The following is a 23978-nucleotide window of genomic DNA, read 5'->3' as shown; positions in this document are numbered from 1 at the left end:
GATGGTGTGTTGTGATTGAAGCTGGTGGAGACTTCTGTAATCTCAAGTGGAGTAGTGCAGTAGAATTTGGTAAGAGTTGATGAACTGGGATCTGATTTTTGGATACAGAGATGCATCAGGGAGGGAGGATGTTACCTCAACTGTTATGGACTCAGTGAAGGTCCCTTTAAGATAGAGAGTGTGTGTGTATGTGTGTGTGGGGCGTGCTTACGTCAATAGAAGATAAAGGACGTAGTGACGTTGTTGAAGAAGTCAGAAGAAGAAGAAGAGAGAGAGAGAAGGGAGAGAGACACCAGCCTGCTTGTTTTCTCTATCGATGGATGAGAAACAATAACTGTGTTTGCCACTGAAATCCATGTATGGAAGTTGGAAGTAATCCGGTGGAGTTCACTTTGTTGCTGACCTGTAGAAGGAAACAGGTATTTGTGTGTGGACGACCACGGTTCGGATGCTTTTCGGGGTGAGGAAGTCACTACCGAGTAAACACTGAAGTGTCGTTTGGGTTCCATCGTGGAACATTTGGATTTCGTATGTACTCTCTCTATGTTTTTCTACATCTACATCTTATCTTCAGACAACGGTGGTTGTTGAAGAAGCCCTTGCTCATGTTTCACCTTATGGCTTGCGGAACTGAACTTTAAGAACCATTCAGGAACTGGGAGTTTTGGACTTTGTCACACACACACACGACGAGTTTAGTTTTGGGGTTAACGTTCGAGGTTTAACATTCTTGAATTCTAACATACTAACATTTTTTTTTTTAACTTTTATTTTACGTATTATCATAAGTAGTGATTAATAAAATAGTTTTTAACACTGAATCATGCTCAGTGTGTTTCTTTGGTTGCTGGTTTGTGACACAACACATTCCAGGAGGAAGTCAAACCCTTTAGATTTTGTCAGTGGACAAGAGGGTGTGAATATGAGCATTCGAGGAGTGTCAGTCCTGGAGCTTACCTAATGGGCACAAGATTCTTGCAGGCTTTTTGGGCAAGCACAGAAACAGCAGGGAGGATGAACAAACTAACCAGTGTTCTGTAGTGTAGCAGTTGTTCAAGTCTGGGAAGTGGAAAACAATGCTGTAATGTTAGAGGACAGTACAATTAGCCTAACGTGTTGGAAAAATGCTGGAATTCATTATTAAAGTAGTAGTAGGGCTTTTAGAAATCCATAATTCAATAGAACAGAGTCATCATTGTCGTATGAAAAGGAAATCTTGTTTGACAAGTTTATTAGGGTTCTTTGCAGATGTAACTAGCAGGATGGATAAAGGCAAATCAGTAGATGAAGCATATTTAGATTTCCAAAAGTCATTTGGTAAGATGCCACGTAAAAGGTAAAAAGTTGTGGCATTGGGGTTTATATATAAACATAAGAGCTTGGGATAAGTGAAATTAGGAATTAGTATTGGACCCAAGGAATAAGTGCATTATTGCCAGATATGCCGAGAATAAAATAAATGACAGGAGAGCAAATTGTGGGGACTTGCAAAAAGTCTGCAAAGTGACATAGATAAGCTAAATGAGTGCGAAAAATTTTGGAAGATGAAGTATAATATGTCAAATGTGAGGTGTCTACCTTGGAGGATGGGGGAATTGAAACGTGTAATATTTTTTAAGTAAATGAGATTGCAGTGTGCTGCCTTAGAGGGATTTGGGTGGCCTTGTACATGCACTACAGAGTTACCATTCAAGTACTGCAATTAATTAGCAAGGAAAATGAAATGTTGGCATTTCTTGCAAAGGAAACAATGTGAAAGTAGGGAAGTCTCACCGCAGGTATACAGGGAGAAGGTGAAACCTCACTTTGTGTTCTGCATACAATTTCAGTTTACATATTTAAGGAGGGATCTACTCGCATTGGATGCAGTTCAGAGAAGCTTTACTAAGCAGATTTCAGGGTTGAACAGGTTATCTTTTAAGGAAGGTTGAGCAGGTTAGCCTGATGCTTATTGGATTTTGGTGATCTTAATGAATCATAAGATTCTGAGGAGCTTGTCAGGGTGGATGCCAAGGAGATATTTCTTTGTGATTGAATTTGGAAGATCTAATGGAAATAATTTCAGTATAAGGTGATAGGCCATTTAAGATAGAAATGAGGATGAATTTCTTCTCTGGGGATTGTGAATATTTGGAATTCTCAACCTTGGAGGCCAGCAGAGGTTATGCTTATTAATTGTATTCAGATCTGAGTCAGATCTTTGGTCTGCAGGGAAGTCAAAGGTTACGGCAAACAGCAGGGTAGTGAACCTGTGACAAAGATCAGGTTGGCCTTAATCTTATTGAATAGTGGAACAAGCCAAAGGCACCATGTGGCCTGATCTTGCTCCTTTTTATTTTGTTTTTTATGTTGAATTATGCAATAATTGTACAATGGAAGTATTAGACGTATTCTAGTGTAGGCTTGGTTTAATATTGTGGAATGGATTACAATTTAGTTGCAGTTAATTATTTCTTTCTTTACCCTGGGACAACCATCTCAGAAGTGTTTTATGGTTACAGACCATTTGTCTGTATTTTATGCTGACATAACGTGCAGCCAAATTATTATTAAAACAACAACAATCTTTGATCTGTTTTAGGTTTGCTCTTGCAGTAATACAATTTAATGTAATGTTCATTCCTAGTATTTGAATTTCCTGTGAAATTGATCATATTGAGCCAGATAAAGCATTACATGAATTGTGTTTGCTCTATCCTGACACTGTCTCACTACTTGAAGAATCATTGATGGTCCTATTTCACGGGCATACCCCTCCATTTGTTTTACCTCATAATTGAGTTTGCCACCTTTCTAACATTCTCCCTTCCCCCCCCCCCCCCCCCCCCAACCTATCCACTTCCCTCCATTGAATGTCTATCACTCCCCTTTACGCCCATGTTCATTGTCTTTCTTATTTCTATTCTCAATCTGTAATACATTTGAAATACTATATCTTGAGAATGCTTGTAGTCAATCGATTAAAGCTACAAAAAGTTTTTAAAAAAAAGCTTGAGAATTGAGTTAATTTTAAACTGTATGATATAGCTGTCTTTTGCTTTCTGTATCTCATATGATAAATCAGTTTTCTTTTCAAATTAATTTTGATTTTAATTCTGATTTTCATTTGCTATGTTAAGAACTGTGCAGACTGAAATTAAAAACATAAAATAGTGAAAACATTCAGCAGGTTAGGCAGCATCCATGGAAAAGCAGAGTTAATGTTTCAGATTGAAGACCCTTTTATCATGTTCTAAATGACTAACTATTTCTTCCTTGGTTATAGACTTGTGCATTATCCCAACAATACATATTAAATTAACTGGCCTAGTTCTGCTTTCTGCCCTCCTCCTTGTGGTTTTCCAATATGCTGGTTCCTTCCTAGAACCTTGGTGAGTTTTGAAAAACTTCAACAAATAGCTTTACTACCTCCTGCATTTGATTTTAAACTATTGGATGTCAGCCCTCCGGGTCATGGTGATTTGATTATAATTAGTCCCATCGTTTTTTTTTTCCCCCAATACTTTGTTCATCTTGGTATGAATACTTAGAAGTTTTTTTGCCTCCTGTTAACCTTAGGATATTTGCAGTGCCCTCCACCATCCGGTCCGATGCATGGTATCGATTTGATCTGTCTACCATTTTTTAATTTCCTATTAATTCCACAGTCTCACACTCCAGGGGACTTACACTTGCTTTGGTTACCATTTCTTACTCTTATATGTCAATAGAAGCTCTTCCTGTTTGTTTTGATGTTACTTGCCAGTTTACTATCATAAACAATTTTCTCCACCTTATTAGCTTTTTGATTTCCCTTTGCAGATTCCTGAACAATTTCTATTCCTCCCATCTACCACTAACTTTTGCTCTAGTCTTGACTTAATATTTTGCTGGACCTCTTTTGTTTGCTGTGGAAGGTTTATCTTATTGGAATAAATTTCTGCTGAGCATTATGAAATACCTGCTTAAGTATCTGCCACTGCTCATCGATTAACCTATCCTTTTGTATATTTTCCCAGTTTACTCCAGACAACCCTTCCTTCGTACTTTTGTAATTGTTCTAATTTAAGTTGACAACACCAGTTTTGGACCTGAGATGTTTGCCCTCAAACTTATTTGGAAGGTCACTGCTCCCTTAAGGATCTTTAACTACAAGATCTTTTATTAATCCTACATCTGTCATTATAATGTATATAGGGAATTTTGGAAAATGAATACCAATACATGAATTATTCCACTAGCTGCTGCTTTTAAGACTAGGGTGAGTTCTGTCAGGATTCAGAGACTTGAAAGCCTGCATTGTCAATAATTTGATCAGTGCCATTGCCCTGCTGATTGTAACGTTCCTGAGTTTCTCCCTCCTTCCAGCTCCTGATACATAATACACATTATTGAATATAGTTAGTGTATATCTGATATATTCTGAGGGAACTAAAAGAAAGCTTGGGCACGAGAGACTGCAAATGCTGGAAATCTGGAGCAACTGGCAACCCACTGAGTTCCTCCAGCATTTTGTGTGCTGCTCAGAAATAACTCTAAGTCTATGGCGTGTCGCTTTCCAGATTGCTTTTTTTTTGTCCACTGATGAACCTATGTCTCCTGTATTTATCCTTGCCCATCTGCTTATTTCTTACAACACAGGAGGCCTTTTGGGTTCATGCAGATCCAACGGTCCCATTTCCCCTCTTTTATTTCCCTGTAGTCCTGCAGCTTGTGCTGTCATGTACACATAACTCCTCTTTAATTCTTTTGCCACTTAACTACACCAAGGAATAATGACATGAAAAGTGATTATGATATTGACTGGAGAGAGTTCTAAAATGTTGGGTTGCACTTGAGTTTGTCCTTTGGTTGAGAACCATTTTGTTTTAATTTAATGTAAATTGAGGAGTGAATAGAAAATGTGCTTTTTTATTTTTAATTATCAGGAACCCTGAGTTGGCAACAAGGAATTGCAAGTTAAATAGAACACAACTAGGTTATAAGTAGATACATTCCTTTTTCTCTATCTGTGTGTAAAGAAAAAAAAGTTATGCCAATATGATATTATTTTCTATTTGCCAAAGCAGCTTTTTTTCTTAAATGCAGTTGCCAATTAAAGCACTTTGGTATTTTTTATATATGCTAAGGGTCCATTATCCTCTAGGAACTAGATAGAAACTACAGAGGACTCTTGCAGCTTGTAAACAGAAGATATTCAATCAGATCTTAAAAACTTAAACAGTTTCCTGAGTTCAAAGGCATCTTCCCCTTTGTACAACCTGGATCCCTGTTTTACTTTCTAGGTTGTGTAATATGTCAATAATGTGACTCTGATTTCAGTAAAGAAGGATTAGAAACTGCTGAGTTCAATAGGTTCCTTGAACCCAGTATGTTTATGTTAATATTAAATATTAACATAGTCTAGATAAGTGTGATATTTTCAGTTCTTTACTAAAATTGGTAGAGTATAATCTGATTTGTTTTCTTCATAGTATTATCAAATAGTTCAGCTTATGACATTAAAACAAAGATATTAATGCATTAAAGATTTGAATTTAACAGTTGTAAGAAATTCTCATGAATTTGTGTGACCATTTGCACCACATGTTTGTATGTAGTTCCCTTTGAATTAGAAACCTCTAGTATGCACCCTTTCTTCCAGACCTTCAGAGATTAGACAATTGGGTTAATTGCCACCCCTTCCACCATTCCTACTAGTCAGTTGAATGTTTACCCATCCAAGGAAAGTACACAGTTCCTTTTTCTCTTCACACCCACCACAATTTTTGTACCCCCATCTCCATCAATGTTAAGTATCAGATGGATAAAATTATTTAAACTTATGCTTTTGAGAGATGGGAAGTAGAGTCTCAATGATGGAAAATTTAAGGCATCAAATGTGCAAGAAACATATAATTCCTCTTGTGCATGCAGAGAGACTGGCTCATTCAAACATGACAAACTGGACTTTTTTTTAAAAAAAATGTATGAAACCCAATTCATTTGTACTTTGAATCTGACCTTTCCGATAATCATGATCAACTTTGAATTAAGGACTGTATGCAATAATTTATTTTTAATTCTGCAGTGAATAGTGAAAGTGGATGATAATGGCAAGAAATAAGCATTGCATTCGTCCATTTGGTGGCTTTTTTTCTCCCTCAGCAAACTGTAATTAAATAGCATTTTTTTTAATGTTGGTGTTTTGTGACATAAGGAAAAAAATAGAGGAATTGACAAATCACAACATAAGGTAAAGAATTGTTTTTCTCTTCCTAGCTTTTGTTTGAGAAAGCATTTACAGGATATCAGAGGAATATTATTGATCTTAAGTTATGAGTACCAATCATTGAGTATATAAGGAGTTAAATAGATTTTGGATACCAAGGAAATTAGAAGATATGAGGATTGGGTGACATCGTATTTGAGGCAATGTCACTTTGATCTTAGTGAACAGTGTCTATTAAATTGTAAATTTGTTTATTATTGTCGCATGTACCGAGGTACAGCAGAAACATGGGAACACTGCCACCTGGAAGTTGCCCTCTAAGCCAAGCACCTTCCTGACTTGGAAATATATCATGGTTTCTTCACCATCGCTGGGTCAAAATCCTCTTTGACAGCATTGTTGATGTACCCACACCTCAAGAACTGCAGCGGTTCATGAAGGCAGTTCACTACCACCTTCTCGAGCAATTAGGAATGGGCCATTAAATGCTGGTTCAACCTGCAAAGTCAACATCCCTTGAATGAACAAAACAAAAATGGAGAATAAGTGGCCTGCTTCTCTTTAAGGGCTAATCCCATACTACACTTCACTAATTATGTGAACAGCAGTATTGTGGAGTTGAAGTATCAGTACCACTAGCATAATTTCAGTGCAATTTTTTTGTTTTGGTTAGTGAAAAGAAAACTATCTTTGTATCCTGAACAGAGAGTGCATTGCATACAAATGTATTTAATCAGCAAAATATGTTATTTTAGAAGTTAATTTTCTATGATACTGATTTCCTAGTCTTGTGGTCATTGTCTATTTACATAGCACTCTTGTCTACATTGCTTTGGCCTTTGAGTATTTATTGTTCAACTAACGGTGGAATCTAAAAATCTTCAAGTGGCGATGATTGTTCAGGACCTTTTGACCTTCGTTATCTCAGTATATTTCCAGTATGGATAGCCACTAAATTGACTCAGTTCCTGCTACAGTAGTGATATCAGTTGACACAAGCATTCTGATTTGATTTTTGATCACCTTCATTTCCTCCCTGATCTGATTACTTTTAAAATTCCATATAACATGAGTGTTCTTGTGACGAACTGATATGTAAAATCTGTAATATAATGTTGCTATGATCCTTGTAGACTGTTAATGAAATAAAATGAAGAGGGCATGTGAAATGAAGAAAACTTTGTTGGATTTGAAATATCAATTAGTAAGTCAAGAGTTGAGCAGATATATTGCTCAGCGTACCTCAGGGTGTGTCCAGTGTCGTTGGGTTCATGGAATGGTGCAGCCTATTGAACTGAATCTGCCCAGTCAGCCCATCAGGTTTGCCATCTTGCTTTCCTACGTAAGGCAATTTCCTAAAATATCTTTATTCTTTTCACTTGTGATTGTGGCAAGACAAGTTTATATATTTTTCACTGTAACGTGAGGGGAAAAAAATGTACTTTTACCCTCCCTTTCTTTTAAATTATCTTCGTTGCCCCATGTATCTGTATAACTTTGCTGTGTTGTGAAATAAGGTGACTGTTGATTTTCTCATAGTATTGTTGAATGTTATCTTAGTATTGTTGTTAATTTCTAATCTGAGTCATTTGTTTCTACTGCACAAATCATCAAAACAATCTTAAAATTAGAAGCTCTTCATGACCTTGAAACGTCTTTGGTGTCCTCTTAAGTAGCTCATCTTGTGGGGATGGGAGGGAGGTATATAGGGAGGAACCTTCAACTGTTAATTCATTTAAAAGTGACTCTTAAGCTGTTAATTTTTTAATAGTATTCTTACAGGGAAATGTCCAGAAGTTTGCTCAGTACTTAATTAAAAAATATCGATTAGTGTATTTCCTTCCCTGTACATTAATTATCTCCATTGTTCATTTTCTACATTTGTTTCCTGGCTGTCTATCGTGCCATCCTATCCACACCCTCTTTTAGTCATTAAGGATCCTTATTGTGAGAAGTCTGTGCTGTTCCATTTCTCCTGGGGGGGGAAAAAACACATAATTTATGAGCAGAGGAGCTAGGTGTGACCACCTCACCCCCACCTCTCCCAGCATAATAGAACCGTCAGCAAAAGGGAAAAATGAAAACCTTTGAATTGCAAACAGTTAATGCTTTGCTCTTCATGTCCATATTAACTTGTCAGAATTCTGATGTATACTGGTATTGCATAATTTATGTAGTGAATATAAGATATGTGGAAAGATTCCTTCCCTCATATCCCTGCATGATTTTTATTTTGAGGGGGTGGGGAAAACAAAATCAAGCAATCTAATTGAAATTTTTGACACACAACCAGTTGTTTCCCTTGCTGATAACTCTTGATGCCTATGACTCAGCAAATCCAATGACAATCCACAATCTTATTCTGCACATTAATTCTTAGAAGTAAAATTGTGTTAAAGCATCAGGAATTTCTTCTGAAGAAAAAAGGCCCTTGATACCTTTGTCTCATTTGGAAGATTTTTATATGGCAATCCTATATGACTTTTTAATTTCTAATGTTTGTATTTTGGCTGAAAATATACAGATATTTTCCACACACTTCAATAAAGTTTCTTGGGAGTAATAGAATTCTTTGTGAAAAACAATTTCTCTTTATATTACTTTTGAAAAGTGCTATTCACCATGTTTGTAAATTATACAAGAACTAAAAATAAAGCAGTGTCTTAACTGAACACCAACATAACACAGTTGACTGATTTCTTAGAAGATATTTCTTCTATGCTGAACTGTCTTATGTTTTCATATATCTTTGTATCAACAGTCTGGACAGTTCAGTGAGGATATGATACCAACTGTTGGCTTCAACATGAGAAAAATCACCAAAGGAAATGTCACCATCAAGGTATTTGTGATTTTCCAGTGATCTGTTCTTTTAAACAGATAAAGTAACATAAGAATAAACAATATGAATTCTAGCTGATCATTACTTCAATTTACAGGTCCTTCCCAGGTTGCGACAGGGTTCTGTTCCTGTGAACTCTTTGTAACCTGAATGGTTTGCGTGTCGGCAATGCAGCCACAAACAGTTCCCACATGTGCAGCCCTGCAGCAGCTGGCAAATTCATCATGCCGGTCTTCCAAACGCTTGATCTTATGTATGGGCTGTATGTAAGATGAATGTTTGTAAGCTGGGGAGGAGCTGTATATCTGTGTTATCTTCCAGGCTGTTTAATTTGTTTTAGATTTTCAGTAGTACATCTTAATAGTTTGAGTACTGCTTTCACATTTCTCAGGTTACAGCTTTCATTTTTTCCTTTAATTTTAACAGAAAAACAAGATAAAATGTTAAGATTCTTACTGTAGGCCCTTAAGTTTAAAATTATGTAGAAAATCAGTCTGGTTGACTTGGCCAAAATTGTGTGCGTGTACTCTGTTCAAATGTTGAGTGTGGGAAAGGCAAAAACTGGTTAAAGGTTGCGACCTGCTATTCTTTTGTTTCAGGTGAATAGAGTAAGCTTCCAGTCCCCAGCTGCTTGTTTCCATGGGCATGATCTTGTTAATACTTTGAGAATTTATTTTTGTTTCCATTATCGCTACTCGTTTAAGTTAATAATGCTGTGGTATAAATATATCCCACCTGTGAAAACTGTGAAATTGTAATAGTAGCTTCTGATTTGATCTGGAAGTGTTGACAAAAAAATTATTCCTGTTAATTCATGCAACAGGTAATTTTTGACAGTTATTAGTTTTTAAAATTAACAATTTTTATTTCTGAAATTGGAGAACACCATGAATAGCAGGCTGTTGTTTTTGGATAGTTTAATTTGGCTCGGTAGCTGTGGCAGATGTTGGTATGCACTTGGTTAATTGGTGCTTTCGTTCTACATTTCCAAATGGACTTGGTAATGGTAGATATTTCACCACCTCACTGCAAAATTCACTGTACTATTTTGAATTTGAAGCTGTAGGAGCTCAATATCCTGGTTATTGAGCTTAATTGGTAGGAGTCTGTACCTTTTGTCTTAATTCTTTCACAAAATGGCTCATTAGATTTTTTGTTTATATTTGAATGTTCATCTGCCCATAAACCATTAATTTTACTAAGTTTTAATGTTTGGAATGTTACAAGATGAACATTTCCTTGGTAGTAAATTCTTCATAAAAAGTATCTGCAACCAATTTATTATACGGTACTTAGTAATTTGTAAGTTATTATGAATGCAGTGTTACACTTGTAATTTTAATTTTAGCTTTGGGACATTGGCGGGCAGCCTCGATTTAGAAGCATGTGGGAACGATACTGCAGAGGAGTCAGTGCAATTGTGTAAGTATTTTGAATTGTTTTATCAATGGGGAAAACCAATTACTGTTTAAATTTCATTTGGTTGCTGATTCTATACCTTAAGAAATTATATTCTTGGTGATATCAGAATGTAATTGTACCTAATTAAGTATTCTTTCAATTTGTGCCTCTTTCAAGAGAAGTTTGCCTTGTTATAATTTGTGAAAAAACATGTCTGCTTCAAATTTGGCCTTTTCAAACTATTTGTTTTTCTTGTGTCACTTCTCCCAAAGCATTGGGCTGGATCTTATTGGCCTGGCTCCCCATACCTGGAATAATCCTCGGCATCTTCTGATAGCCTGAATTGTGTGCCCCAGATGCAAGGGGTCACATTGTTGCCTTGAAGCATCCCAAACACATGGAGTTCAGTGGTGGAACAGATCAGTTAGTAAATCTGGACCTTTTGGTTTTGTTCACATACGTATGGAAATTCCACACACACTGCCATTTAAAATGCTAAACACCAGCAGTTTCAAACAGGGCTATTTGCATCAGAGAGATTCTGCCTGATTTCTAATTTGTGACCTTGTAGGCAGCATTGTTAAAACAGAGTTTCATTCAACCATTTAATTGCAGAATTAAAAGCAGTCAAATGTACTCTGATGATGACGGCAACATTGACCTGAAAACTTTAGTCTGTTTCACTCTTCACGAACACTGCCTGACATGCTATTTCCAGCATTTGCTGTATTGTTTCAGATTTCCAGTATCTGCAGTTTTTTTTTTACTTGAAGTGCTCCTGTACTTATCTTTATGCTTGGATCCAACGATTATACTGATGGCAATCAGAACAGAAACTTGGGCCACTTTTTCTTTTGCATGGCACCTATGTCGATTTCTGAGTGAAATTGGCTAAACCAGATATAAACTTGGCTTGTTCCTGATCAGCAGCTAATTGAAGTCATTGTGTAATGCCATTCGAACCAAATTTATAATGAGCCTTGTGCTTTTGCATTCTTCAGGTACATGGTAGATGCTGCAGACCATGAGAAGACAGAAGCTTCAAAGAATGAATTGCATAATTTATTAGATAAACCACAGTTGCAGGGCATCCCAGTAAGTCTGCTCCTTTCAATTTATCGTGAACTAAACTGAATTTTTTAAAAAAATAACTAATGGGAAATAATCTTCCATCTTATCGGAAGTTAATGTTTCTGACTTAGTGATCTAACATTGTATTCTGTAACAGTTGTATTGTTGAATTCTTAATGGAAAGAAATTGAAAACAAGTTCACACATAGTTTGAAAACATTATGTAATCTAAGTATGGATGATGCAGTTTAAAAAGCACTTTAGTGAACACATTGAATAAATAGGGAAAAAAACACTTATTAGGTGTGCAGCCAATTGGTACTCAGCCATTAAAACTGTGCCATCCTGACCTTGAGTCCATTTTGACCTCTAGACCTTAGCAATACCTTGTGCATGAGACAAAGATTCTGGTATATTTCTCAGGTGTTATTTCTGTGCATATATTGAAATTACATCAATCAGTGAACTGGAATAGATGGTTAACAACAAGGTCCTGACAAACCAGCATTAAAAGTGCAAAATCTGGCCAACTTTGAAGTATTCAGAACAGTAGCATTTACTTCTTTAGATTCTCTATGATTACATGCAAAACTAAAGTGTAATATTCCCATTTCAGTGATTACAATTCCACCAAAAACATTCCAAGTGGATAGTTGGCATTTTTTTATTTTGGGGATGTTACGGACTCAGTGAATGTCCCTTTAAGATAGAGAGTGTGTGTGTGTGTGTGTGGGGCGTGCTTACGTCAATAGAAGATAAAGGATGTAATGATGTTGTTGAAGAAGGCAGAAGAAGAAGAGAGAGAAGGGAGAGAGACACCAGCCTGCTAGTTTTCTGTATCGATGGATGAGAAACAATAACTGTCTGCCATTAGAAATCCATGTATGGAAATTGGAAGTAATTCGGTGGAGTTCATTTTGTTGCTGACCTGTAGAAGGAAACAGGTTTTTGTGTGTGGACGACCACGATTTGGATGCTTTTCGGGGTGAGGAAGTCACTACCGAGTAAACATTGAAGTGTCGCTTGGGTTCCATCGTGGAACATTTGGATTTCGTATTTACTCTCTCTATGTTTCTCTACATCTACGTCTTATCTTCAGACAACGGTGGCTGTTGAAGAAGCCCTTACTCATGTTTCACCTTATGGCTTGCGGAACTGAACTTTAAGAACCATTCCTGAACTTGGAGTTTGGGACTTTGCCACACACACACACACACACACACACACACACACACGAAGAGTTTAGTTTTGGGGTTAACGTTCAAGGTTTAACATTTTTGAATTCTAACATACTAACATTTTTACTTTTATTTTACGTATTATCATAAGTAGTGATTAATAAAATAGGTTTTAACACTGAATCATGCTCAGTGTGTTTCTTTTGTTGCTGGTTCATGACAAAATTGGGGGCTCGTCCGGGATAGTTCCCAAGGTTAACGAGATTCATCCAGGATCCAACCAAAAGATTAACGAGTGTCGTCTGGGATCGTTCCCCAGATTGACGAGATTTGTTCGAGATTCAATCCAAAGATTGTTGAGGGAGGTCTGATAAATTCTTTTTAGTTGGCTTGTGTGTGTGGAAACCAGCAGCAATGGATATTAAGGCATTTTTGGAGTCACCAACCCTAAAGGGATTGGAGGTGGCGAAAAAGGATGATTTGATAAAGATTGCTACAAAGCTAAACCTTACAGAAGTAAAGCAGTCTATGAGAAAAGCAGTTATTCATAGAATGATAGTTGACTATTATTTGGAGAAGGAAGTGTTTGAGTTGAGTGAGGTGGTTGAGTTTCCTGAGATTAAACCAGTGATTTCTGATGTGACTTTTCAATCAGTGGAGTTGGAGGATCTGGAGGAGGAAGAATTAGAACAGTTAGAGGAGTTTTCTGGGAGTGAGTCAGAGATTCCTGTTAGACAGGTGCAGATAGCAAAGATGGAGTTAGAGCAAACACGACTGAAGTTCGAGTTGGGACAAAAAAAGTTAGAGGCTGAATGAGAGCAAACCCAGTTAAAGTTAGAGGCTGAACGAGAGCAAAGGAAATTAGAGGCCGAACAAAAGAAACTAGAGGCTGAACGAGAGCTAACTCGGATGAAGATAGAGGCTGATCTAGCAATGAAGCAGATGGAATTGAAGAGGATGGAGCTGGATAGAGAGGAGAAGGAAAAACAGAGGCAGCATGAGTTAAAAATGAAGCGAATGAGTTTGGAATCTGATTCTGATGATGGTTTTTTAGCCAGCAGGGAGGTTCGATTAGTCCCTCCTTGATCAATATTTCCAACATTTTGAAAAGGTTCTGTGAGTTCAAACTGGCCAAAGGAAGGATGGGCTCTTATGTTACGGAGTGTGATTAAAGGTAAAGCTCAAAAAGCTTATTCTGCTTTGTCTGTTGAGGATGCAGCTGATTATACCAAGGTAAAACAAGCTGTGTTAAAGGCCTATGAATTGGTACCTGAAGCTTATAGACAAAAATTTAGAGACTTGAATAAATCTGCAGATCAGACTTTTATGGAATTTGCCAATGGAAAGAGAATATGTTTTGAACGATGGTGCATGGCTAAAAATGTAGATGGGGATTTTGATAAATTGAAAGAATTGATATTAGTGGAAGACTTTAAAAGATGTATTCCAGCTGAATTAACAACATATTTAAATGAAAAGGGAGTGGAAACATTATAAGAAACTGCTAGGTTGGCAGATGATTATGCTTTAACCCATAAATCCAAATGGGGACAACCTAAAACCTTTCAAAAGAGTTATAAGGACAATCCAGGTAAACCGGAGATTAAATTGGGAGGTAATCAAAAAGGGAAGGATGAAAAGACGCCAGTGCTGGAGAAACCTGTTGAGCGTACTTGTTATTACTGTAAGAAACCTGGCCATGTGATATCTAATTGTGCCCTTTTGGAAAAAAAGGAAGGAAGCTGTGCCCAATGCTTGCTTTCAGGCAATTATAAATCAAAAAGGTTTAGGAGATGCTGTTAAAGATGAGTCCTTGCAAGAGGTAAAAGCGGAAAAGTTGGAGGAGGTGAGAAAGGAATTCCGTTCTTATGTATCAGAGGGTTTTGTTTCACTGAATGATGAGTCACCCCAGGTGCCAGTGAAAATTCTTAGAGATACTGGGGCTTGTCAATCTCTCTTGCTGGACAGTGTTTTACATTTTGGTGAAGAAACTGACACTGGTGAGGTCAGTGTGAGGCATTACAGGTGACACCATATCTGTCCCTTTGCACAAGGTGATTTTAAAGTCAAAGTTCGTAGAAGGACCTGTCGAGATAGGAATAAGACCTAGGTTACCAGTGGAAGGAGTTTCTTTGTTATTGGGAAATGACCTTGCAGATGGAGAAATTGTTCCTGTGGTACGGTTAACGACCAAACCAAGGATTGATGAGTCTGAGAATGATCCAGATGTTTACCCATCATGTGCGGTGACTCGAGCTAGAGCTAAAGAATTAGCCAAGGCCGACAGTCCTATGCAGCCTGATGCGGTTCCTTGTGACAGTCCTAAACAGGAAGAAAATTTTGATGCCTTATCTGAGACTTTTCTGTCTTCACTGGAGGATCAGCATCCTTATAGTGAGCCTGAATTTAAAGATTTGTCTTTGTCGAGGAAGGAGTTTATGGTGGAACAGACAAAGGACCCTGAGTTGACAGAATTGAAAGAAAAAGCACTCTCATGTGAGGAGATTGAAAAAGTGCCAATTGGATATTATGTCAAAAATGGAGTGTTAATGAGGAAATGGAGACCTCCTCATGTTCCTGTTAATGAGGAATGGGAAGTTATTCATCAGGTTGTTGTTCCAAAAGTTTATAGGAATGAGATTTTAAATTTGGCCCATTGTATGCCTTTAGGTGGCCATTTTGGTGTGAATAAAACTGTAGGGAAGATCTTGAAACAATTCTATTGGCCTGGTTTGAGAAAAGATGTGGTGATGTTTTGTCGAACCTGTCACACATGTCTGATGGTAGGTAAAGCAAATCAAAAACCCCCTGTGGCTCCGTTGAAACCAATTCCTGCTTTTGGTGAACCCTTTTCGAAGGTGATTGTGGACTGTGTTGGTCCATTGCCAAAGTCTAAGACTGGAAATCAGTATTTGTTAACCATCATGTGTGCCACTTCTAGATTTCCAGAGGCAATACCCCTTAGAAATATTAAGGCCAAGATGGTGTCAAAGGCTCTTTTAAAATTTTTTACCTTGTTTGGTTTGCCAAAAGAAATCCAATCTGATCAAGGCAGTAATTTTATGTCAATTTTTTTTCAACAACTAGTCTATGAGCTGGGAGCAAAGCAGATTGTATCATCTGCATATCACCCAGAATCTCAAGGAGCTCTGGAGAGATTTCATTCTACTCTCAAAAATATGCTGAAGACTTATTGCTTTGAAAACACAAAGGATTGGGACGAAGGCGTTCATTTACTTTTGTTTGCAATTAGAGATTCAATCCAAGAGTCATTAGGATTTAGTCCGTTTGAGCTCGTATTTGGACATAGGGTGAGAGGACCTTTGGAGTTGTTAAGAGAGCAATGGGTTAATGAGGAAGTGCATTTGAGTCTGTTGGACTATGTCCAAAAATTTAAAACTCGTTTGGAGAGAGTCTGCCAGCTAGCGAGAGAGAATTTGAAAACCAGTCAGATAAGAATGAAGACATATATTTTGATAGACGTGCTCGGCCTAGGACATTTGCAGTGAGGCAAAAGGTGTTGGTACTTTTCCCTAGCCAAAATAATCCATTGCAATCTCGTTTTTCTGGACCCTATGTTATTGAATCTCAAGTGACTGATTTAACATATATAATCAAAACACCAGATAGACACAAGAAAACACAACTCTGTCATGTAAACATGCTAAAACCTTATTATGAGAGGGATTCAGTTGTGGCCTTGGTGGGTGACGTGAAGGTTGTTTCTAGAATGCCTGATGTTGATGTTGAGGAAGGCCAATTTAGACCAAATATTGTTCCATCGAAACTTAAAAAACCAAAATATTCTGGAGAACCTTGAAACGAAGTTGGACCATTTACAAGTTTTGCAAAAACAACAGATGAGAGAATTAATTTTAAAATTTAAAAATCTGTTCCCAGATGTTCCAAAGAGAACATCGATAATTACCCGTGATGTTGATGTTGGGGATGCAAAACCAATCAAACAACACCCATGTCGAATGAATGTGGAAAGAAGTAAACTTGTTGATCAGGAGATCAAATACATGTTGGAAAATGATATTATTAGACATTCTACTTCAAACTGGAGTTCGCCCTGTGTTATTGTACCTAAACCTGATGGAACTGTTAGATTTTGCACAGATTACAGGAAAGTGAATGCTGTAACAAAGTCAGATGCTTACCCTATTCCTAGGGTGGATGATTGCATAGACAGAGTGGGAAAGGCAAAATTTCTTACAAAGATTGACCTATTAAAAGGGTACTGGTGTGTTCCATTAACAGATAGAGGAAGGGAGATTTCAGCCTTTGTAACCCCTTCTGGATTGTATGAATACAATGTTTTACCATTTGGAATGAAAAATGCTCCGGCAACATTTCAAAGAATGATTAATTCAGTGATTCATGGGTTAAAACATACAGATGCCTACATTGACGACTTAGTGACTGGGAATGATACACAGGAGGATCACATATCTGCGTTAGAAAGGTTGTTTGAAAGACTTTCTGAGGCTAACCTTACAGTTAACTTGGCTAAAAGTGAATTTGGCCATGCCACTGTGACGTATCTTGGTTATGTTGTAGGTCAAGGCAAGCAAGCTGCTGTTCAGGCAAAAGTTCAAGCAATATCTGAGTTCCCTATTCCCACAGGTACGAGGACTGTTAGAAGATTTTTGGGAATGGTTGGATATTATCGAAAATTTTGTAAAAATTTTGCTGATATTGCTCTTCCCCTAACTAATCTTCTGAAGAAGGGAGTAAAGTTTGTTTGGACAGATTCTTGTCAAGAAGCATTTGAGAAGCTGAAAGCCATTTTATGCTACCATCCTGTGCTCAAAACACCTGACTTTGAAAAGCCATTTTCATTAGCAGTAGATGCTAGTGATGAAGCTGCAGGAGCTGTGGTGTTGCAGAAGGGTGACTTTGATGATATTGACCATCCTGTAGCTTACTTTTCAAAGAAATTTAATGAGCATCAAAAGAATTATTCCACCATAGAGAATTACTGTCGCTTGTTTTAGCCTTGCAACATTTCAGTGTATATGTTTGCACTGCTCAGAAACCATTGACTGTATATACAGATCATAACCCATTGGTGTTTCTGAGCCGAGTCAAAAACAAGAACAGAAGGCTGTTAAACTGGAGTTTAATTTTGCAAGAGTTTGATCTCATGATAACTCACATTAGAGGTAAAGATAATGTGATTGCTGATTGTCTTTCCCGATGTTAAATGGGAAACATGTATCTGTACTAATCTGATATTCTGTAGTTGTGTAGCATGATAATTATTAACATTACTAACTGTATGCGCGGTTAAATTTTTCTTGGGAAAAATTCTTTTTAGGTGGGAGGTGTTACAGACTCAGTGAATGTCCCTTTAAGATAGAGTGTGTGTGTGTGGGGCGTGCTTACGTCAATAGAAGATAAGGGACGTAATGATGTTGTTGAAGAAGGCAGAAGAAGAAGAGAGAGAGAGAAGGGAGAGAGACACTAGCCTGCTAGTTTTCTCTATCGATGGATGAGAAACAATAACTGTGTCTGCCATTAGAAATCCATGTATGGAAATTGGAAGTAATCCGGTGGAGTTCACTTTGTTGCTGACCTGTAGAAGGAAACAGGTTTTTGTGTGTGGACGACCACGATTCGGATGCTTTTCGGGGTGAGGAAGTCACTACCGAGTAAACACTGAAGTGTCGCTTGGGTTCCATCGTGGAACATTTGGATTTCGTATTTACTCTCTCTATGTTTCTCTACGTCTACGTCTTATCTTCAGACAACGGTGGTTGTTGAAGAAGCCCTTACTCATGTTTCACCTTATGGCTTGCGGAACTGAACTTTAAGAACCATTCCTGAACTTGGAGTTTGGGACTTTGCCACACACACACACACACACACACACACACACACACACACACACACACACACACACACACACACACGAAGAGTTTAGTTTTGGGGTTAACGTTCAAGGTTTAACATTTTTGAATTCTAACATACTAACATTTTTACTTTTATTTTACGTATTATCATAAGTAGTGATTAATAAAATAGGTTTTAACACTGAATCATGCTCAGTGTGTTTCTTTTGTTGCTGGTTTGTGACAGGGAAGAAAATTTTCCCATTTTAAATTTGGGATGATTTATATTCAATACAGAAATATTTTAAAGTTTCTATGCAATTTATTGTGCTTAAATTTAATTATCTTGCCAAAGAGAAGCATTTGAAATACTCAACTTAACTGTGGAAAAATTGCTAAAAAACCCCATGCATGATATAAAATTGATGCAAAAACTGTCCTCTGATTGCATGGGTTTCCTCCTGCATCCCAAAGATGTGCATGTTAGTAGGTTAATTGGCTACTGTATTGCCCCTTGTATGTAGAGTGGTAAAATCTGTGGGGAGTTGATGGGAAAGTGGGGAGAATAAAATGGAATTAGTGCAGAATTGGTGCCTGATGGTCAGCATGGATTAGGTGCCAAAGGGCCTGTTTCTGTGCTGTATATCTGTGAATTTAACGTGATTATGATTTTTAAAAAAATTTTCTGATGTCTTTCCTTGTCAAAACAAAAAGACATTTCAAGAGTGAAATACTACTGTCTGACCCTTTTTACATAATTACTGAGGTTTATTAACATAGCCTTTCATAAATTACTTTATTTCCACTACTTGCACAACACTTTAATGCCATTAGAGTAAATGCAAATCTTACAACTTTTACTCAAGAAGTTGGTTAATAGGACTATAATTGGATAGATATATCTCTAGATGTAGCTAATATTAAACTATAGAAAATTGTATTATGGTTTTTAAAGCTGTACATAGAAAGGATGCATTTCCAAATGAGAAATCTCAGTTAATCTAGATCCTTGCTGAGGAAAGTGATGAGCCAGAATTTCCTGGCTCTATCTATCCTGGGTTGAATCTAAATTCACATAACACCTGCAATCAGTTTTTCTGGATATGGAAGGCTATTCTTACTGGACATCTGCAAACTGGAGTCCAACAGTCTGGTCTGGATAATGACAGATCTGTGGCTAACACAGGGAGGAAGTCCTGTCCTTGAAGTAATCTTAACATGTTAAAGTGAGGGCTGGGTATCAAAGCATGTCATTAATTCCTGATATTCAAGAATGTTTAGAAACTATGGAAATTTAAGTAAATATAATTTGAAAAGTACTTGAGTAGGTGCAGGTTTTTGTATGTTTTTAATTAATAGTAAAGGAACTAACCTTTTCCCCCTTTTACCCTCCAATCTCCATCAGAAAAAAAGTAGTCTTGGATCGTGTGTTGGGACTGATTTATTTTTTTTGCTTCCCCAAATCCCACAAGCGTTCAGCTCTGTGTGAATTCCCCTGGTGGAGTGCTGACAGATTTTTGCCTTGAATCTGTCATTAAGTCCCAGATTGTGTGGCATAGATCATGTATGGATTTCTGGGACTTAATTCATTTTCAATGGTTAAATGTTCCTTTGGGAATTGACATCAGAATCTGTTGTATTTTTTTAATTCATTTTTCAGGAAGAGGGCATTTCTGGTAGTGGCTAGCATTTTTTTTTTTGCTGAAGAATCCAGCATCTGCAGTCTCTTGTGTCTAGCATATATTACTCTTGTTGTCTTCGGTGGGAGAGGTTTCGGGTTTAGAAGGTTCTGTTGGAGTAGCTTGGATAAGTAACTACAGTGCATTTAATAGTGCACTTGTGTTGGGGGGAATTATTCTTTGGGTTGATGGATGTGGTATTAATCAAATAGGTTGCTCTATCTTGAATTTAAGTTTAGGATGCTGATTTTGGGCACAAGCTTCTCACTCTTCAAATGAATTTTAAGTTCTATTATGTTATGTTCACTGTTACCAAGGATATCCTTGACCACGAGATCATTATTTAATCCTTCCTCACTACTCAGTACCAGATCTAAAGTAGCTGCTTCCCTGTTTTTTTAAATGTATCCTGTGAGAAACCATTGCAGATATGTGGTATGAACTCATCCTTGAGGCTACCCTTAATTTTTTCTAATTTTTATGATTAAGATTATCCATGATTATTGCAGTACCTTTCTTAGCCCCCATTATTTCCTGAGTTGTACTCTGTCCTGCAGTATAGCTACAGTTAGGGAGCCCTTGTGCTATACTTACCAGTGACTTCCTACTCTTAATGTTTCTTATTTCCACCCAATGTGATTCTGTGCATTAAGCTTCTGAGCCTGTTTTGTTCCTCACCATGGCAGTAATTTCATCCTTGTAAAGGAGGTAGGGGAGCTTTCAGCCTATCCCTGACTACCTTGCCAAAGGTATCCCTTTCCATGTCTCCGAATTGGCTGACAGAGCAAACCCATGCTGTCAAATTGTCTGTTAGGAATGCTGTATGCATTCAGATAAAGACCCAATAATTTTTATCTTATTTTTTTCTCACTCTGATCTCTCTGCTGGTGTGCTGTGTATGCTCTGCCCCCATCCTAATTTACTCTGGTTATAAAAAGCAAAAAAACTGCAGATGCTGGAAAATGGAAGCAAAAATGAGAAATGCTAGAAAATCTCAGCTAGTCGAGCCTGCCTGATGGGAAAAACTGCCTGCTAAGTTTTTACAGCACTTTCTGATTTTATTTCACACTGGTTATTGTTGCTTCTGCTTTCACTTTGCCTTCATAAACACCTCTCACTTGTCTTTTCTCTCCAATTTATCATCCCCCAGTCCCCCACCCCCACTCTACACTGAAATTCTCATATCCCTTGAAAAGTTTAAATATTCCCAATAGCAAAAGTAGAACTTAATAGGTAAACCAAAGAGAACTTAAATTTAAAAGGGGTCTTTTTAAAACAAAAAAGTTGCCCATTAAAATCAGAGGTGATGAAGACCTTTTCTGAAGGTCATGAGTCTTGGAAATCTCGTCATCAAAGGCTACTGGAAGCAGTCTTTGAAGGTTTTTAAGGCAGAAGAAGAGTTGGCTAAAGTGGACTGGGAAATATGTTAAAGGTTGAAATGGTGGAGTTTTAGCTCTAGACAGAGGGCCATGTTTAATATTTACTAGAAGCAGGATAAATGTAACAATGTAGTATACTCGGCAGGTTCAGCCTACGTTATGCGCTCCATTTCTCCAGTGCCCTGAACTCAAATTTCCATCTGAAAAACAGAATTGCTATCACCAAGTCATTCTAAGAATATTATACAACAACAACAGATGCGTCAGTCTGAATTATAGATTATGTGCATAAAAAAACATTGCATACTTTTCAGCTCCTGTTTCACCTCATGATGTCCTAGCATTTTCAGTTTTTTTATTTTGTATATTTATTCTAGGTTTCAAGCAGCTGCAATAATTTTATTCAGTAGCCTAAGTAGTGTAATTATTTGCACATTGGATTTGAGTCTAGTGAAGAGCTGACCCAAGGAGTCAAAAGGTTTATTCCCCTCCCTGAGTCAGCTGATCTCAGTCAAAACAACAATAGCATTTCAACATTTGGCTGTATTCTTATGTCCACTAGGTAAAAATCAATTAAGGATGTCAATCCTGATTGCTGCCTCTGACAGTTAATTGAATGGGTACATATAGTGTGCCTATACTTTGGCGAAAAAAAGTGTTATTGTGGTTGCCTGCATTGTCTATTGCAGCTTTCATATTGAGCAAAGTATCTTCAAACTTTAGCTTAACAAGTTAACGTTTTTGGCAGGGAGAGGAGTCTATGGAAGAAAAGCAGGTCAACAGTACTCTCCTTGCAGTTTTAATAGAAAACTGTCAGTAGCTTTAGGGAATGATTTATGTCCTTGCTACATTTTGCCAGTTAACAATTTGGGGCATGTAGCATTACACTTAAGTTTGTTTAATACATTGATGATTTGGGCTGGTTAGTAAAAATCAAGGTAAATAGAATTAAATGTTTAACATAGATAACAAATTAGTTTAAAGGCAGAAAGATGGAGTTGTAAGTAGTTATTTTACAGAGTGGAGGATGGCAGCCAGTGATGTTTCCCAGAGGTCATTTGCTGGGACCAATTTTTATTGATATATTAATAGTTTAGTCATGGGTTTGGAGGGTAAAATCTCAAATTTCTGGATGACACAGTTCAGAATTGTGATAGGCAGTGAGGAGGATTGCAATGGATTGCAGAAAGGCAGGCTGGCTAAATGAGCAAACAAGTGGTAGATAACATTTAATACAGAAATGTGAAATGTAAAATTTTGGCAGACAGAATGAGAGACGGTATAGACTACATGGCATGAATCTAAGGGGTGCTCTGGAACAGGTTGTATTTGTGCAAAATCCTTGAAACCAGTTGCATAGAGACCATAGAACAGTACAGCACAGTACGGGTCCTTAGTCCTACGATGTTGTACCGGCCTATACAAACCTACTCCACGATCAATCTAACCCTCCTCTCCCACACAGCCCATAACCCTCCATTTTTCCTACATCCATGTGCCTATCTAAGAGTCTCTTACATGTCCCTAGTGTATGAGCCTCTACCACCACCCCTGGCAGTGCGTTCCAGGCACCCAGCACTCTGTGTAGACAAAAAAAACCTACCTCTGACATCTCCCCTAACCTTTCCTCCACTCACCTTAGATGGATGTCCTCTGGTATTGGCCATTGCCACCCTGGGGAAAAAGGTGCTGGCTGTCCACTATATCTTTGCCTCTCATAGTCTTCTACACCTCTATCAAGTCGCCTCCCATCCTCCTATGCTTCAAAGAGAAAAGCCCTAGCTCACACAGCCTTTCCTCTTAAGGCATGTTCTCTAATCCAGGCAACACCCTGGTAAATCTCCACTGCACCTTCTCTAAAGCTTCCACTTCCTTCCTATAATGAGGCGACCAGAATTGAACACCATTCTCTAAGTGTGGTCTAACCAGAGTTTTACAGAGCTGCAACATTACCTCGTGGCTCTTGAACTCAACCTCCCGACTAATGAAGGCCAGCACACCATGCGCCACCTTAACCACCCTATCAATTTGCGTGGCAACTTTAAGGGATCTGTGAACCTGGGGCCCCAAGATCCCTCTGTTCCTCTGTACTGTTAAGAATCCTACCATTAACTTTGTATTCTGCCTTCAAGTTCAATCTTCCAAAGTGTATCACTTCACACTTCTCCAGATTGAACTCCATCTGCCACTTCTCCACCCAACTCTGCATCCTGTCTATATCCTGTTGTAACTTACGGCGACCTTCTACACTATCCACAACACCACCAACCTTTGTCATCTGCAAATTTACTAACCCACTCTTCCACTTCTTCAAACAAATCATTAATAAAAATCACAAAGAGTAGAGGTTCCAGAACAGATCTTTGTGGAACACCACTAGTCACTGACCTCCAGGCAGAAT

General features: G+C 37.7%; 1 protein-coding gene across 1 annotated transcript in view; it reads left to right on the top strand.

Annotated features, from left to right (window-relative positions):
* Positions 1-23978, top strand: part of LOC127580860 (ADP-ribosylation factor-like protein 8A) — a 54305-nt gene that overhangs the window by 5280 nt on the left and 25047 nt on the right. Inside the window, exons 2-4 of the mRNA XM_052034815.1 lie at positions 8952-9032; positions 10381-10454; positions 11435-11528. Coding sequence (XP_051890775.1) covers positions 8952-9032; positions 10381-10454; positions 11435-11528 — 249 coding nt within the window. The remainder of the gene's footprint in view (positions 1-8951; positions 9033-10380; positions 10455-11434; positions 11529-23978) is intronic.

The sequence above is a fragment of the Pristis pectinata genome, chromosome 20, assembly GCF_009764475.1.
Source record: "Pristis pectinata isolate sPriPec2 chromosome 20, sPriPec2.1.pri, whole genome shotgun sequence".
NCBI classification, from domain to species: Eukaryota; Metazoa; Chordata; class Chondrichthyes; order Rhinopristiformes; family Pristidae; genus Pristis; species Pristis pectinata.
The sequence above is the reverse complement of the archived record's forward strand: the minus strand, read 5'-3'. Positions and strand labels throughout refer to the sequence as shown.